The sequence below is a fragment of the Crassostrea angulata genome, chromosome 7 (genome assembly GCF_025612915.1).
Source record: "Crassostrea angulata isolate pt1a10 chromosome 7, ASM2561291v2, whole genome shotgun sequence".
Classification (NCBI taxonomy): Eukaryota; Metazoa; Mollusca; class Bivalvia; order Ostreida; family Ostreidae; genus Magallana; species Magallana angulata.
The window spans coordinates 41,943,602-41,961,182 of record NC_069117.1 but is presented as its reverse complement, the minus strand read 5'-3'; the positions used below and the strand labels follow the sequence as shown (position 1 = coordinate 41,961,182).

Sequence of the window (17,581 nt, the reverse complement as noted above, 5' to 3'; positions counted from 1 at the left end):
CTCTTATCCTTGCGTTATAATTCATGGAGAGTATGGTCAAGTATCGCGGTCGACAGATTTGGAGAGAAGGCACGCACACCAGCTGGGTGGGTTTAATCTCCTCCTCCTAAACGCACTGGACTTGCCCTGAACTACGAAGTCCTCGTATATCGTAAAATATTTTATGAAGTTCATTTGTACCGGAAGAAATCGTTGCGTAAACGATTTTCCCCTCTATCGATTAATTAAAATTGTTTACGAAGTTTTGGAAAAAAAAAATAAGGATGCAAAGACATTGTACCAGAAAATAATGTTTAAATGATTACCTTTAGAATTATTTACGAAGTTCTGAGAAAAAAATGCAAATAGCAGAAAATAATTTTTAAATGATTACCTTTAAAGGTGAATTTAAAATAGATATAGGTTAATATTGAAACATTTTATTGCAGCTAGATTATTATTATTACGGTTATCTATGAAGGAATCAGTTTGGTACACTTTCGATCCGTGACACACCTAATTGTACATCTATACTTATGCTGGTACAAGGTGGTTCCATCGATCAAAACTAACATTTTTTTAATAATCAAATTTATTTACAATCAATTACAATGTAAGTGTAATACTTAAGGTGTTGTGCAGAGGCGTTGTGTTATTGGTAATTAAGGTTGTTCACTCTGTTTTCACCATCCCGTTGATCACGTTTGGTCTATAAAGTGGCATTCAACCTAATGAACCTCTTAACTAAACTAATAAGTTAGTCAAATAAAATAGTTTATATTTAAGCACCAAGCCTCTCATGTTGACCCACAGGAGCTAACGTTTTCCCTATATTCTTGACCCTGTCCGGCTTTGTTGACCCATCGACGTAATGGTCGATCGACAGAATATCCTCAGTGCTTACCACCCATCTATATATAGCCATGCGAGTTTACTTAACACCTTTTCAAGACATTGCACCAACCCATAGAGATGAAATAAGTATTGACCTTAAAATTGGATCCAAGATAAGGAGAAGCCCGCGGTAGTATGCCGATTCACTTCTGTTGACACCGGAGATTTGAATGAGGAAAATCGACTTAAATCTGAAGGGAAAGACATGTTCCTAAATTGACAATATCAGGCGAACCTATTGTAGGACGAGCAAAGAAGGCGTTCAAGAGGACTTAGTGTGTACACAAATCTTTTGAAAGCCTCCCAAGAGATGATAGGACAAAAGAGCTATCAACAATAAGCAACAAAACCAAGAATTCGGATCTGTTGGCTTTTCTCACAGCAATGTCCTCCAACTGTTTTCCCAGAAGATAAAACACCATTTAAAGTGTTTTGATTTTGGGAGACTTTACCATTTACATGTACACTTTTTAACCTAACCTCAATAAAAGTGTGTCACTATGTTACATATAAGTATTAAGTAGGCATTGCTTAACCTAATACGGATGACTAATGGATAGGGTTTATTAGCCTGCAAGTTAATGACATAGCACGACCATTTGCCTCTTATATTAATAAACCTAAGATTTAAAAACGCGGTCGTGTTAAAACTTAATTTTTAAAGGAAGGGTTAAATTCCTGTGACAATTTTCTTTTTTCATATTTGAACAAAAACGTAACCTTTATTGTTTTACAGTCAAGGCATGTCAAGTTGGTCTCTGAATTTCTTTATCTATCGCGTGCATAAATCTTCGATGGTACAGTACTTCAAAATATCCAGGTTTCATTTATTAAAAAACAGAAAAGAAACGAACATATAAGGAACAAACTCCGGGGTCTGTTTGCTTTCCAATCAAATAAATTTGCTGGAGCTGTCTTTGAAGAGCATATGCATGAGATATCCCAACAAAAGGAAAGAAGAGTAATTAAGTCTAGGAGACAGTTCGTATGAAGCAAGTGTTCTTCGAATTCAAAGACAAATAGAGAAGATTCGACGTTGGGTAGTGACAGCATGCATAAGCAAAAGCGATACCGCTGGACTACATATTCAAGTTTTATTGACACAAACGTGCAAATCTCATTCCACAGATGAAAGAAACGAGCGGGCACCTGCTACTCAAGTTCTAAATTATATCTTTTGATTTGAATATTGCTCCCACTGGTTCGTGCTGTCGTCTGCTTTGCCAATTTGGTAATAATTGTAAATGATAAAACCGGGTGTCAAATTACCTTTTGTTTTAAGAACGATATGCTAGTATTATGGGGGTGGGAATTGGGAATGCTGTGAAATAATATAAGTTTTTAATTTAAAATCTTAATACATTCTTTTTCTGGCAGGGTAATACATCGTTTAAATACACCAATTATTTTCGAGTACATGTTTAAAAGTATCGCGGTTATTATTTTTAAAACCTTAAATTAACCGAACGTAAATCTACATAGAAAACACATGAAAACTGATTTAGTACATGTAAAAAACCAAAACAATTAAAACACAAAACAAAAACAATGTATGTCATTATCATTTTGTATTCATACATCGAACTAATTTTCTCTCCTGTAAACTTAATTGACTTGAATTTTATCGAGAGTCCAAATTGAATATAAATCGAAGCTTTATGCGTTTGTTTTAGCAAGACTCGTCGCGGGAGAGCGGCAATCATGTCGATTTCTTGTCAAAACCATTTTCTCCGATTGATTGAAAAGGTGTAATAATGACTTAATTGTTTAGTGGTTTCACCTGAATCTACGATGTAGGAGTAATAATGATTGCTGCAGCCCATTCAGCATTTAAGGCATTGTTCACAACACCCGATTTCTTTTTCTTTTAATCAAACAAACAAAAAAGGATACTCGTTCGGTCTGAAACGATCTCTTTTTAAAACAAACATGAAAAAATTAATATACGTACATCGTAGCGTTATAATGTTTGATTTACGAAGCAATATTAAAAATCTTCATGCTGAATACTGGAAAAACGAGAGAGAGAGAGAGAGAGAGAGAGAGAGAGAGAGAGAGAGAGAGAGAGAGAGAGAGAGAGAGAGAGAGTATCACACCTCCGCCCCCGCCGGGGCTTGATATATTATAAATAATCATGATGTATAGGTACTTCCAGCTTTAAATTTGGTTATGTGTAAAGACATGTGAATCTGTAAAGGGGGGAGTGAGGTTTGGGATTGGGTAATAAAAAGAATATATGTCAAGCGCCCATTCCACACGTAGGAGTTATGCAGTTTGCTGTTCTCAGTAATACCAGGCCTGCATTTCAATATAGAAGCATCAAAGAGCAAGTTGATAGAAAATTAAGAAAATTAAATCATTCGAATGTTTTTTTAAAGTATCGTTTCGGCAAATAACTTGACATACCACTTGTTAGCGCCCCCAAGATGATTTGTTTTAAAAAAGAATACGCAGATTTTTTAGCAACATATATTAAAATCAACAAATACAGAATTCCTACACTAGGACAACCGAATACACAGAAGTAGCCCGAGGTTTGAATAAAGAGAACTAACAATATTTGATTGGCGACTTAAATGTTCTAAACAGCTCGAACGTTCTAATACTATCTAAATAAATACAACGAATACCAATCAATCTACCCCCTCAATAGCGAGCATTTAAAGTGGTGGTTCGTGTGAAGAAATTTGAACACATTCCCTCAATTCCAAGGTTTTTTTAAAAAAGAAATGCAAGAGAATTGTATGACAAATCGAGGACTGAAATATTCAAATACATGTATATGTAATTATACGTGAAAATGATACTTTTAAAGACCAGTTAAAATTTGTTTTAACGTTAACCGAATTTAAAAGAAGACCAAATTTAAAAGAAAAATATGCTAATAACCAATAAGTGATTTTAAGCTTGTACCTGTATATTATTAAAAATGTAGCTTTTTGCAAGTTTGTTAGGCTCAAACCAGAAGTTTTTTCCAATATACATGTACGCATTGTTAAAATTCTTTGTAAATACTGCGGCATTCTTTAACGACATATATATCTTTAACATAAACAATTTTCAGAATAAAAAATTGTAAAAAATAATAGTCTGTATATACTTGGAGCGGAGATAATTCTTTTTTTACATTAAAAAAAAAGATTGCTTTATCATTACTGTAATAATTCACATACATTAAACTTTTCCCGACCTCGAAATTGACAGGAAGATTTGTCGCAGAGTCATTAAATTCAAATAGCGGCTGTCAATGCCAACAAAAATGGGTTCTTCCAAAATTTGAAATAAATACCTTTTACTCTCAGGTAATTATTAACTTTGAACATTTCGATTTACTTTGAACCGTTTTTCAGCTCAACTCCTCAAATTATTATATAGGGAATTCATGTCATTTTAGCGATAAGGCTTTTTGCATTGGACGTCACAAGTAATTCTTCCTAATCAATCTCCGTTCAATGCTTTTACATACCCGATACAAGGCCACATCTCAAAAGCTTCTATTCAAATCGACTTTTCCCAAACGATAACACAAACTCTATTGAAACGTATATAACATTTATTTCACTTAACAATCAAATCAACATATATAACATCTTTTATCACAGAAGGAATTGAAGTAGAACATTGTTGTTAAAAGCAATCTGGGTAGAATATTGGAACAGAGTCAGGGGAAAATCAAAGACTTTCAATCTTATCACTTAGTTACTGTCGAAAATTTTATCACAGATAGACAAGTGAAATATTTATGTAGAATACCGGGCACATAAACTGTAAATATACTTGGAATTTGATAACAAGTTTCAAATTGGCACCGGCGATAATTAGTATTCTAATTTTAAATATATACAATTGTGAAGATTTATCTTTAAAACGTTCAGATTAACAGTTCATAAATTAGAAAACGATAAGATACAACAAAATAAATAATTTGATTCTGTTTTGGCACATTGAGGATGATTCTAACAATGGAATGATATAAGCGTCCTCGGTCACCATCTTGGTATGACTAGTATCACGGATACAATGTACACGTATATTCGTCCCTGCAGTCTAAAAATTACCGAATAAAACCACATTGGAAATGTGCGTACACTTCATGATAAATAGGAACAAAAATGGTAAATGTTTATGATGATCACCAAAAGTTCACTTGACGTATTTTCTTCTTCAATATTATCAAGCTATAACGTTCGCAAATGTTCGCTTTTGATTCTCTCATAGGTACAATTGGTCGATCTATTTTTCTTCTCGAATAACAGTTGTTAAAACGGGTGGCGATGTTTTGATGAACTGGGTTAGCACCGTTCTTGCTTTTTTGGCAGGAGTAGGCACTCTTGTCGAAGATAGACATGGAAGCCCAAACCACTGTTTTTCTGGATCAGACCTGCTGATTCTCGGGCTCGGAGTTCTTCGTCCGCGCGGGTTTTTGGTTGCTTCACCAAGCACCGTTGTTATTTTTGGAAATTCGGCTATACTAAATATCCCCCACAATGAAAATGTCAGTCACTAACACAGGGGGTAAAAATGTGCATTCCAGAAAATTTCTGTGGTAAAGTCTCCATCCATTTCAGACATTTGTCGAAACTTTCTTTCTTTTCAGCGTCCATGGGATATTCGAAGACATTGTTGCTCTCCTCGTTGGATGAGGTTGTGTTGATGGTATCGTCCGAGTTTCCGCTGATCACGTCTGATTTTTGTCCAGAGGAACTTCCACTGGTATAACCAGTCTTCTTGGAGACTCTTTTCACGGTGGATCTTCTCCAGTTTTTGACTTGTTCGCTACGTATCCACTGCTGCTGCCTCTTGTTGTGATGTCTGGCGTGGTCATTAGAAGCTAGCTCCTGCCTGTTGTCCAGTTTCAGAGATGCCATCGTATTGTACAGTATTGTGACGACTCGGAAATGTTTTCCTGTGTTGTGGTTTAAAGGACCTTTTCTCTCGGTCGGTATCAAAGTGTGTATTGCCTGATCTGGCCGGGCCTCGCCTTTTATATGTGTACCGTCGTTTCGTTGAATGGCTTTGAACTCTAATCGATCGATTGAGGTATTTAAATTTTTCTTGTCATTCAAAGGTTGGAAGGTCCGGGTAATTGCCGTGACGTCATTGGAGTCGGCTTTTAATCCGTATAAGCTTGTCATAGATTTCGGGGAACGATGCTTTTTGGTGGCAGTAACAGGTACATCTATACCCGTCCTCTGTTTTGATAGAAGAAAATCTGATTTCTTATTTTTCTCTGAATGTTGAACAGTTGGGTTGATGTCGGGAAGAAATTTTTGCTTCTGTTGTTCCTCTTTTTTAGGAGGCCATGGCAAAGCTACAGTAAATTGTCTGCGAATCGGTGATGGCCTTTTCCTTTTTTCAAACACAGGGGGTATTGCAGTGGACCCGTTGAAACCAAACTCACACTGGGAAAGAGCACGGGGAAAGGGGATGATATCCATTGCGTCTAGGGTCGAAGAGAACTTTTCCTTGCATGCAATTTTATTGTGTTAACTACAAAAACAAACAAAATGCCGATTACACGCGACAAATATCTAACTAACCACAGGAAAGTCTTCAGATCTAATTTTACTTCATGTTTGTTTATTCTAACTATTGTGGCGCTCAGCAGCACGGTATAAAAAGGGAGAAACTAATTCAAATATTTGAATCTGAAATCAATAAATCAACTTAAGATAATGTACTATTCTGTCAAAAAAGAAAGGATTAAACGGCTTTTTACATTCTTGATTTTTTTTTATATTGACCGCTATTCTTTATTTATGGACGTAAATAATTAGGACTTGTAGAAGTAGGCCTCGGTACTTATCAATAGGACTCTTCGGAAGGAAACTGTCTCCAAGAAAAACAAAAAACATCTTTCCGGAAATCAATGAAGTTATCACCTTATGTATTTTTCTTATTGACATAAAAAAAATCAATGAAGTTGCTACCTTACATATTTTTTCATATCGACATTTAAGAATTGAAATCTTTATGACTTGTATTTGAAACAATAGACTAGTATTTGCCTTATCATTACTGATATTCATATACATGTAAATAGTTATTTTTAAAATTTTTCGGTATAAATAGAATTAATTTTTGTTTATCGTGGTACTTGTTTGAAATGTCTCTAAAAGTTTCTAGAAGCAGATTAATTATATTTTTGCGACCAGGAAAGGTTAATTAAGTAAATTCGCCGTGAATTTATATTTACATTGGGGATTTTTCTATGACATTATGTCGATAAATATAGGCAATTTACTAAGATATTTAAAAATGACGAACAAGTGATTTAAAAATCTTAATAATCTGGGGAGTCATCAAGCTTATCTCCATATACCATGAAATGATTCACGCTTGGTTTTCCACTTGGGGATTTGAAGTTACATGGATAAGTATATGTACATCCTTTATATAAGATAAAAAGGTGTGACTAAATATGAGAGATATCGCCATGGATCGGCCTAAAAACCGTAATGGATTCAATTTGACCGGAGAACTATTGGTTACAGTAAATACATCGGAATATCAAAACACAGCATCGCTGTCAATGGGTAATATTCTAAATAGATTTAATACTATAGTAAATCAATTGTTAATTGAAGATGTTCTTAATAAGTATTCACCAGTCAATGAAGTGCTTTTAGACCCTGTTTTTGTCCTCAATGGAATAATTGATTCCTACAACCAAGAAAACCAATTCTGTTTATGAATGAAACATTGAATATGGAATATGAATATGGAAATACAATCCCAAATCGCTGGCCACGAATTTCTTTGTTGTTCTGAAGTCGATTAGCTGAATGAACTTTACAATGGGAAAAACTTTGAATGAAAGTAATAATCGAAATGACTTTTGCCATTTATCACGGTTAATGTACATTTTCAATGATAAAATAGTTCTAGAATAAAAAGAATTGAAAGCCAGTTTGCAATGACAAATTAAAAATCAGTAACCATATGTACCTTGTGAAGGAAAGTCGAAACAACAAAATCCCTGGGAAAAATTTCACAAATAATAGCAGAATACGTTTACATGTAACGGACGGACTGCAAGAATAATACTATAAAACTACCCAAATCTCTCGGTTGTATACGTAATTTTCGGCTTATCCCGATCGACTTTTTGATTAAGTTGAGACATAAACTTCCAACTTCAAAAGTTTCTGTCAGCTTAGCAATATCAGAATGTCAACAAACGGCGAGCATTGATTTGTGATCATAAAGAAATGCCTGTCTTTGAGTTTGATGGTTTATATAAGCATTGAATTTTTTTTAAAAAAAAGTGTTCTCAAATTGTCAGCTACCTATTTGTAAGATATCAGGCAAATGATGTTTGGAGAGAGAGAGAGAGAGAGAGAGAGAGAGAGAGAGAGAGAGAGAGAGAGAGAGAGAGAGAGAGAGAGAGACAGAGAGAGATTTTATTGAGATTATTTAAAGACAAATAATCTTTTCACGCAATATATCATCCAAGAAGTTTCCTAGGTAAAACCACAGATATTTCTTCCACCCCACCCTTTAAAGTTACCTTTCCTCTTTCAATATTATTCAATATAAGAGTAATACTTAATAGATCGCATTGTCTGAGATTGCGTGATTGTTTTGCCTTTAAGAAGTGGATTTAGTGATTTAAAACTGTGCACAAACAATTTGACGTTTAATACCTTACAGGTGTGAAAAACGTAATTTAACTCTTTTAAACCTTTCGTTTAATAATAGGTTACAACATATAAAATAGTGTCTCTAATTCAATTTGATGAAATTTAAATGGCAATTCAATAGGGGGAAAAAAAACCAACCATCACGACGGCTTGTCAGAGCCTGCGTTGGATATGACGTCATTTAAAATGACCAGACGACATTCAACACAAGGAAGAATAAATAGAATGGGATTTTATGGGAATTTGTGAGAATCAAATAAACGAATTTAAAGATTTATAGTATCTCTACATGTAACTTAAGTGTCAAATCGATCAATTTCATCCCTGTAAGGTTATGAATGGGAAAAGGGAGTAGTTGTTTGTCAAAAGATTACAAACACATTAGAACCGCGTTGTTTCCTTTTGGCAATGTTATAAAGCACAGTGTGCGGAGTTTCCCCGGCCCTTTCCTGAGTTTTGAATGAGATATATGGGCCTAATGGATTTCCATTGACGCATGATTTGTTTCTCTCTCTCTTTCTCTCTCACTTTTCCTCTCAATCAAACAATATTAATTGTATCTCAAATATCCTATAAGCTAAGTGATTTAATATATATATATATATATATATATATATATATATATATATATATATATATATATATATATATATATATATATATATATATATATATATATATATATATATATAATTAATTATCATTCGTACTTCGTACCCTCGACCTTGTTGTTTATTGTTATTGAATTTTGTGGCTACTGAGGAATAAAACAAGTATTGTAGCCACTGTAATTACTCATAACCAACAAAAAAAATGTATACACAGTTGAAGTTCTTCTGTGTTTTGAAAACAAATGTTTTTTCTCGAAAATTCCTATCTTAAAAAGTTATTAAATGTTTGCATAACAACTTAAAACAACACTGATCAATAGTCTAAATACTTCATCTAACCTGTTTGGGTTTAAACAATTGCTCGAATCTCCACTCATATTACCTGAAGTCAAATCCACTTGACATTCCAAAGTATAAACTTTTCGAAATACTTTCACTAGAGTGTTTGATTTTACTATTCTTTTTGTCAGCTGGAGAGCTTGAAAATATTTGACAATGTAATTGACCTAAGGGACAATGCCAGTAACCTTAAGGTTTGATGACTTTTTCAAGACAATTTAGCCATCGGTAATTCTAAATCCTTATTTTTAGATTATTTGTCTTGCATTAACAGATCTTAAAAAAAAAAATCAACTTTCCTGTATTTAGTTATAAACCTTTATATAAATAGTGCCTGTTTGGGAGGGTAACAGTTGAAATTGACACCCCGAGAAAACCATTGTCAACCGACGCGAAGCGGAGGTTGACAATGGTTTTCGAGGGGTGTCAATTTCAACTGTTATCCTCCCAAACAGGCACTATTTATTTTGTTATACTGAATGTCTTTTTTAAAATTTTTAAGAAAATTTTACTGCTTTTATATAGGAACAAGTTGCTGTCCTTTAAAAAAAGGACTACAATACGTGGACCATTTGCATGTGTTTCCAACGAAAACGTGAAAGCCTTAAGATTATCAAAGTTTCCACCGACTCTAGCCGCCTACTTTTAACCACTAAATTTGTACGTTGGATTACGTATATGTATAGCCCTTACTTTCTATCTCAGAATTTAAAGGGTTCTTACTTCTAAAATAATTATGATCTATCTATTAATGAAGTCTGCATGTACAGTATCAGGCATTCGGCGAATTCTACTATTTGCGCACACATTACGATTCGCACTTCTTTGTTAACTATGCAGTGACAGCTTTGATTAAATTAATTTCATATTTTGATGCATTTTTCTTGAGATTTAAACTTTTATACTGTGACATAATTATTCAATCACACTTAAATGCTTAAAAAAATTTAATCGGGAAGTACTCTAGCCTCACCTACTATAAAAGTAAAGTTAAGTTACATGTGTATACGGAAAACAACATCGTCGCAAACCACGGTTTTGAGTCCACAAATTTTCTATGGAGAGAATCGATGTGAATCACACGTGGGTCACCGACGATGGGAAAACAACAAAACATTGCAAATTATGCTATTTGATGCATGTTGTAGTTTCGGCATAACATTTACTTATTTTATAATACTGACAGTTCATATCACATGCCGATTATTTCTTTAAAAGGAATACTTTGTTTCTGTACTGACTACTGTTTACCGACAACTTTACAATTACAGCGCCCTTTGAACTTATGTGTGCATCAAACTTCCGCCAGAGTTCGTTTGTACAGTGTGCGGAGACGCAGAGGGTCACATACCACTATTTTTACCCCGTGCTCATTGACGCAAGTAGTTCCATTCTAAAAATGTATGTATTATTTCAAAAATTCTTAGGGGTACTAAATGGTCGAATTTGGTTCCTTTAATGGCATGGATGGAAAGAAGAAGGTTTGAAAAAAAATACAGACAGGAAATTTTTTAGAAAAATTATCTTTACAGGCGCAATAGAAAGGGTGTAAAGAGGCCAATGTTTACACAAATTCCAAAGTGAAAGTGAATTTTTCATGGTAGGGGTTATTTTAGGGGCCATATCTCAGTCCCCTCTCGATTGATTTTCCTGTAGTTTGGATATGCTGTTGGACTAGTGTCATTCTATAGGTATGCTGTATTTGAACTCATTTGAGCCGGTGGAATTTTTTATATGATTTATTTTTGTATAAAGGAATAAGAGGGGAAAATAATTGTGGTCTGTGTCCTATCAGGTCAAAGGTCAAAATCCACGTTTATCAACTTAAGTCTAATTTTTCGTTATTTTTCAAACAATTAGGATGAATAATGACATTTTGTGGGGTTCTTTTTCAATTTTGGCAGATAATATGAAAAAATAACGGTAAAAATTGTGTGAAATGGATTTGAACGGGGTGTGAACAGCATGGTGTCATCAATGAGTCAAACAGGGGACGTAAGTACTTGCAAAATGTCTAAAAACACTTTCTAATGTTAACTTTACTTATCACCCAAATCATAAAAGAATTGGTCGATTTGTCATTAAGTTATAAAGCCTTAAATATACCCCCCCTCTCTCTCTCTCTCTCTCTCTCTCTCTCTCTCTCTCATATTAATCATATTACATGTAAAAGTATATATATATTTCCTTTAATATTATTTTGATTAAATCATAAGGAGGAAAGTACGGCTTATGTTACTTTATGATTCCTTTCAATGATGACATGTTTCACTGCCTAGCAGATTGCATGACAGGACATACAAGCTGGTAAAAATGGTAAAGGGGCACCTGCTACCCCCCCCCCCCCCCAGTTAACACCATTTTGACAGAGAAATAATGAAGAAAACAACAAATGGTAAGTTGATTTTATACATTTATTCATATTTTTCTTACAATTTAACAATTGAAATCTGATGGTGAGTAGGCATCACAACATTTTCCTCAGTACTTTAGAATACTAGTATGTAAACCTTCATGTATAGATATTTATATGAGACATATACATTTTACTGGTTAGAAATAGTCATTTTAGCATCTAAATTATCAATGCCTTGCAAACTTTTATTTAAATTACTGCTCTAAAGTCTTATTATGTCAGTTTTTTCCCCTCTTTGTGTCCTAGAAATGTAACTACCAACAAATGTAGCATGTGTATGAGTTTGGTTGCTGGCATTGAACAGTGATTGCCCAAGGTATATGAGGTCTGCTAGAAGCTTTACTACTTGTATTACTGTAGTAATATCTTTTTGGCACTCTCATCATTAATTTGAGTCTTGGTCATCATAGTTCATGGTAACATACCAGACATTTTCACCTCTAAATGCACAATGTATGTAGAAACCCATGACTTTGAATGGTGAATCCTCGCTACAAAAGGTATGAACTCCTCAAGATTAATCACACCAGATAATGCTGAAAGAAGGTGATGGACTTGTAATTTCTAAAATAGTTTTTCGTTAATGTTTGTAAGAAATCCCTACTTTGGATTTTAATGTGTAGAGTTATCTCCCTTTGTTTTAAGAGTACAGTTTTCATGAACCAAGGCTCTTTATGAATTAGGGTACATTTAAGTAATTTATTCAGTGTATATGTAATAAATGGACAAATTAAGAATTCATTCTAAATTCTTCTAAATTGTTAGTTTTGTTTCAAAAGGCATTTTATGCCTATCCATATCAGCCCTGTGTACTCTGAGTTAATCTACTTTGGTCAGCAAGTGCCATTTCCTGAAAATGTGTGAATGGTTCTATGTGATTATCTGCTTAATGTAAACGGATTAGCCACTGTATATTTATCAAAATACCTGATTTCTATAGCAAACTTAATGCAGAATTTTTAAAATCTTTTTTCAAGCTCATAGCATGTGATTAAATGTTTCATTTTTGGCATTTTCTGAAAAATTTAGCCATATTTGGGGTATTTTTTTCAAAAATTTCCAAAAAATAGTTCCAGGTGTAAAAGAATTAAATCATCATTAGCATCATCATGTAGACATGTTAGGTCAATGAATGTAATAGATTAATGAAACTTTTGACAAGTAATTAATGTTAAATGTAGCTCTTGAAATTTGAATATTGTGTGTAACGTGCTAGATTTTGCATGTTATTTCAGCCTTCCTGGACCAGATTTCAAAGGCCTATAACTCTGATGCAGAATACACAATTCCCGCCAAATTTCACAGGGAGGTGTATTATGGGTATAAGTGTCTACCTACCAAGTTTCATCAAAATCAAAGAAGAATTGTGTAATTATTAGGTCACATACCACTATTTTTACCCCGTGCTCATTGACCACGCAAGTAGTTCCATTCTAAAAATGTATGTATTATTTAAAAATTCTTAGGGGTACTAAATGGTCGAATTTGGTTCCTTTAATGGCATGGATGGAAAGAAGAAGGTTTGAAAAAAAATACAGACAGGAAATTTTTTAGAAAAATTATCTTTACAGGCGCAATAGAAAGGGTGTAAAGAGGCCAATGTTTACACAAATTCCAAAGTGAAAGTGAATTTTTCATGGTAGGGGTTATTTTAGGGGCCATATCTCAGTCCCCTCTCGATTGATTTTCCTGTAGTTTGGATATGCTGTTGGACTAGTGTCATTCTATAGGTATGCTGTATTTGAACTCATTTGAGCCGGTGGAATTTTTTATATGATTTATTTTTGTATAAAGGAATAAGAGGGGAAAATAATTGTGGTCTGTGTCCAGAGGACTATGGGTAGTATGATGTGTGCATATGGCATGGAATCCCGATCCCGATTGAGATAAACTTGTGCTAGCCTGGTTCCCTGAGCTACCCATTACGCACAGGAACCAGGCTAACTCATGCGCAGGCTGAATTTTCCCCATAGCATCCGGTTTAACCTCGCTTATATATTTTCTGCGTGGACCTCAGGGTCCACGCAATAATGTGAATTCTACAGTGAACCGTACGCGCATAATTTTCGCGCATGTAACATTTTTTAATGTTACCCGTTGCCAAGTGCGTTGCTAACGCTGAGGGTAATAGTAAATATTATTAACTGCGTCTTAACCAATCAGATTTCAGTATTTAACATGAAAGTATAACAATACAAAATACTTCATTGGGCAACTCTTTAAACAAAGCCTCTTTCGTTGTTTTTTGTCTTAGCCCAATTTGGTGCAATCTAACATTCTCAAACGTTTCAAGAAAAATGTTGTATGTACATGTACATGTATGTAATGGAAACTGAAAAAAACCTATTTATCGATTTATGAGATATTCCTAATGGAAAATATAACTACTGAAAATAACGCGATGCATATTAAAAACACCCCAAAATTTTCAATTATATACAATTTTTAAAAACATTCATATTTGGTAATAGAGCTTAATAAATACGTTCCACAACCTAATTATATACATGTTAATGTATGAAGACCCATAACAATGCCTTAACCGACCTTGCCCTCAACATGTACATTGTACATGGGCCTGTGTCGGAGGTATTATTAAAAGAGATTAAAGAAACCATCAAGTCCATTAACACGAACGGCACGCACAGCAAAAATTAATCGAAATTGGGTCAACCACGAGTGTCTGACCTAAATTACAGGCATGTGAGAAATAAAAATGTTTAAATTTGAAATTTGAATTCATACCTTACCCTGCCGACGGACCGGAGCTTTAGAGACATCGATAAGATATTGTTATAATGCATTAGAAAAAAAAATCCCTAACTTCGCGCCCGCTGACAAGGGGGGCCACCCGCTGAGCACTTAAAAGAAATGCCTAATTATTAATTGTTTACCCATAATGCAAGCCTAACGTTCGAGGTTCAATGCGAACTAAAAATGAAAATCGATAAAAAGGTGTAAAATAGTTCAATTAGCTCATTCTTAAATACCGATTCTTCTGACATGCTGTGGCTGTTGATTAATTAAATTAATCTTACAGCCTTAAAATATTTCAAGAGTATTGTATAAATGGCAGATATTGTTCATTTGCATTAAAAATATTTTTCTCAAAAGCCCTTTTTTAAATTGATTTTTTTAATTGATGATTGACTTTTAATTGGTATATATCACAAGAAAAAATTAGCAGAAGGTCAAAATGCTATATGAAACTAGTCCGTTAAAGTAGAATAAGGGGTCTAAAATCAGATTCCAAAAATAAAAAAAATATATATATAGACGCAAATGTAAAATGGGCTCTAGTTTACCACACATTTGTTCTTTTTATGTACTTGTGAAAGTAGTTCAATACAGTTTCCCTTAATTAGACAATATGAACTTCATGTATTAATCGAACTTGGAGTAAAGAACTCTTGCTATCACGTGCGCTTCGGATGTTTGCTTTTAAATGTTTCAATAAATGACATATTCCATTTAATGCACCTGATCTAAATGACGTAATTGTAGACAATGAGTGCACTTTCACTGGAACTGTTCAGACCAGTTTACACATAGTTACGTGTATAGAGAAAATAAAAACCGAGTTTGTTTTAGTATAGAGGTTGAACTCGCTCTCTCTCTCTATCCTTGTCGTTCTCTTCCTAACTCTCAAATTTACACACTACCGTATAAGTGTTAAAAAAATCATCATTAATTATTTTAAGATTAAATTTAAAAATGGTTGGATACGGATGATTTAATTTTATATTTAAATAAAAGGAGGGGGAAATTTCAACAAATTCTCTACATATTACAACATCATTTATTATGGAGGTATTTATCTCAAATACACGTACATGTATGTTCCATCTGCGTTGCAAAATTGACAATTCCAAAAATGGTTTCATGTTTTGTTTGTATGTATCGTCTCTTAACAATCATAGTCATTTTATTAGAAAATATTGGTGGCCAATTTTAAGGTTATCATCATCATGATCACGCTTGTAATTTTAAGTGTTGAATAATACCAAACGTTAATTCAAATGAATTTCTCTTTAAAATTTTAAATATAATGTTAAAGAACCCACCTCTTTATGTATACTTACAGAAAGAATGGATTTCTTTTTTCAAACAAATCTAGTAGACTTTATTTGTATAATTTACAAAGTTTTACTTATAAATTAGTTTATAGTACATTTCCTCTTAAGCTAATGTTGATTATACATGCTTGACACAAACAAAATTCTTCTTACAAAACAAATTTCAAAGCTAAAATATATACAAGTTTTTTTCCTTTTAGGAGTATTTTTGAATGACGACCAGAAACTCTACCGCAAATTTGGAGATCATATCGGGATCGGTATTCACAGTTCGAATAAAGATGAGGACACCAGATACTGATTAGAACAATGAGTTGATTGATCTTGTTAACACGGTCTGTCCTTGAGATGTATAGTTTCCCATGATTTGAGAATGCAGTTTTATACACTTTATTCTCTACTGTACATAAAACCTCCATTATACACCGTATACCAATAAACGCACACCTTGATTTAATTAAATTCATTAAATTTTGTCTCTAATTTTTTGGATTAACCTATCATGATCCTTAAAATAATAAAAAAAAATATTCTTAACTGTAAATGTGTTGCAAATTCAGATTTTGCAATTTTTCGGATTTCAAATTTTCTGTCTATCATTGAAGTATACTTAAGTATACTTATATCATATGGTAAGCTATTTTGGTATTTTTTTCTTCAGATATACTTATGACAGAACAGTTCTAATCTAAGAAGTTTATGATAGATAAACCTACCGTTGGACGCCTTCCGATCGGAGAATTCGTGCTTCCTATAAGTCTGAGATGACCCACTGGTCTAGTTGTAACATACCGGGTATTTCGTTATACTTGTACCGGTGCACATCCACCACCAACAAAAGTGTCACATTCACATAAACCAGCCCAAGGATTTAAACGTTTGATTGCTATCTTAAACTGATACAGTTTTTGGTTTAACAAAGAAAAGATAATTACTGCATTCAAAATCCAACGGCCCTATCAGCATTTAACATGCGAGAGAGATCTTTTGTATATGTGCCTTCTCAACAGTTGAGCATTCGCATATCAATATCAAAATGTTTGCAAAGAAGAGGGGTTTTTGTACAGCAATTCCAGAATGTGGCCATCTCTTGCTATTGACAATGTCTCTCCTATGTGTGACCAATGACAATTTATTTCTCACTGTTCAGGCCACCTCGGAGATAAATACATAGTTTCAAACATTAGCCATAAAAATGATTGATGTCGACACATAACAAGGGTGCCTAATGTTTAATATTCAAACGACAAATGGACCAAGAAATTGAACACATCTAGCAATCATTAGAATCTACAGATACTAAGACATCTGGTATCTAAATGTTTGCATGATAATGAGCTGTTTCTTGGAATTCATTGCATATTGATCAAATTTTATGTTAGAAAAGAGTTGGGTTTTGATTTAAAAAAGTAAAAAAGAGATCATTTTGATGCAATTTACGGTGGAAAAGATTCTAGATCGAAAGGCTCGGCTCCTGTTTTGATACACCAACTCAATTGGCAAATTATCCTAGTTGAAAATAAAATAAATAAACAATTATTTTTTATCAAATTATAAAAAAAATCAAATTTTCAAGCGATTAAAGGTCCTGTATTATGGGAAAGTTTGAGATTTCATTGTGGA

The 17,581-nt window shown here is 33.6% G+C and overlaps 1 protein-coding gene and 1 long non-coding RNA gene across 2 annotated transcripts; one reads left to right on the top strand and one right to left on the bottom strand.

Annotated features, from left to right (window-relative positions):
* Positions 1-4,408: 4,408 nt before the first annotated feature.
* On the bottom strand, positions 4,409-16,930 carry LOC128156249 (uncharacterized). The gene is made up of 2 exons (XM_052818307.1): positions 16,675-16,930; positions 4,409-6,363 (listed from the first exon to the last, which is right to left on the bottom strand). The coding sequence occupies exon 2, from the start codon at positions 6,309-6,311 to the stop codon at positions 5,370-5,372; it is 942 nt and encodes a 313-aa protein (XP_052674267.1). The 5' UTR covers positions 6,312-6,363; positions 16,675-16,930; the 3' UTR covers positions 4,409-5,369.
* Positions 5,922-16,634, top strand: LOC128156250 (uncharacterized). Its single transcript, XR_008239693.1, has 4 exons — positions 5,922-6,046; positions 6,170-6,321; positions 6,651-7,409; positions 16,159-16,634. It is a non-coding gene; the product is annotated as an uncharacterized LOC128156250 (long non-coding RNA).
* Positions 16,931-17,581: the final 651 nt, after the last annotated feature.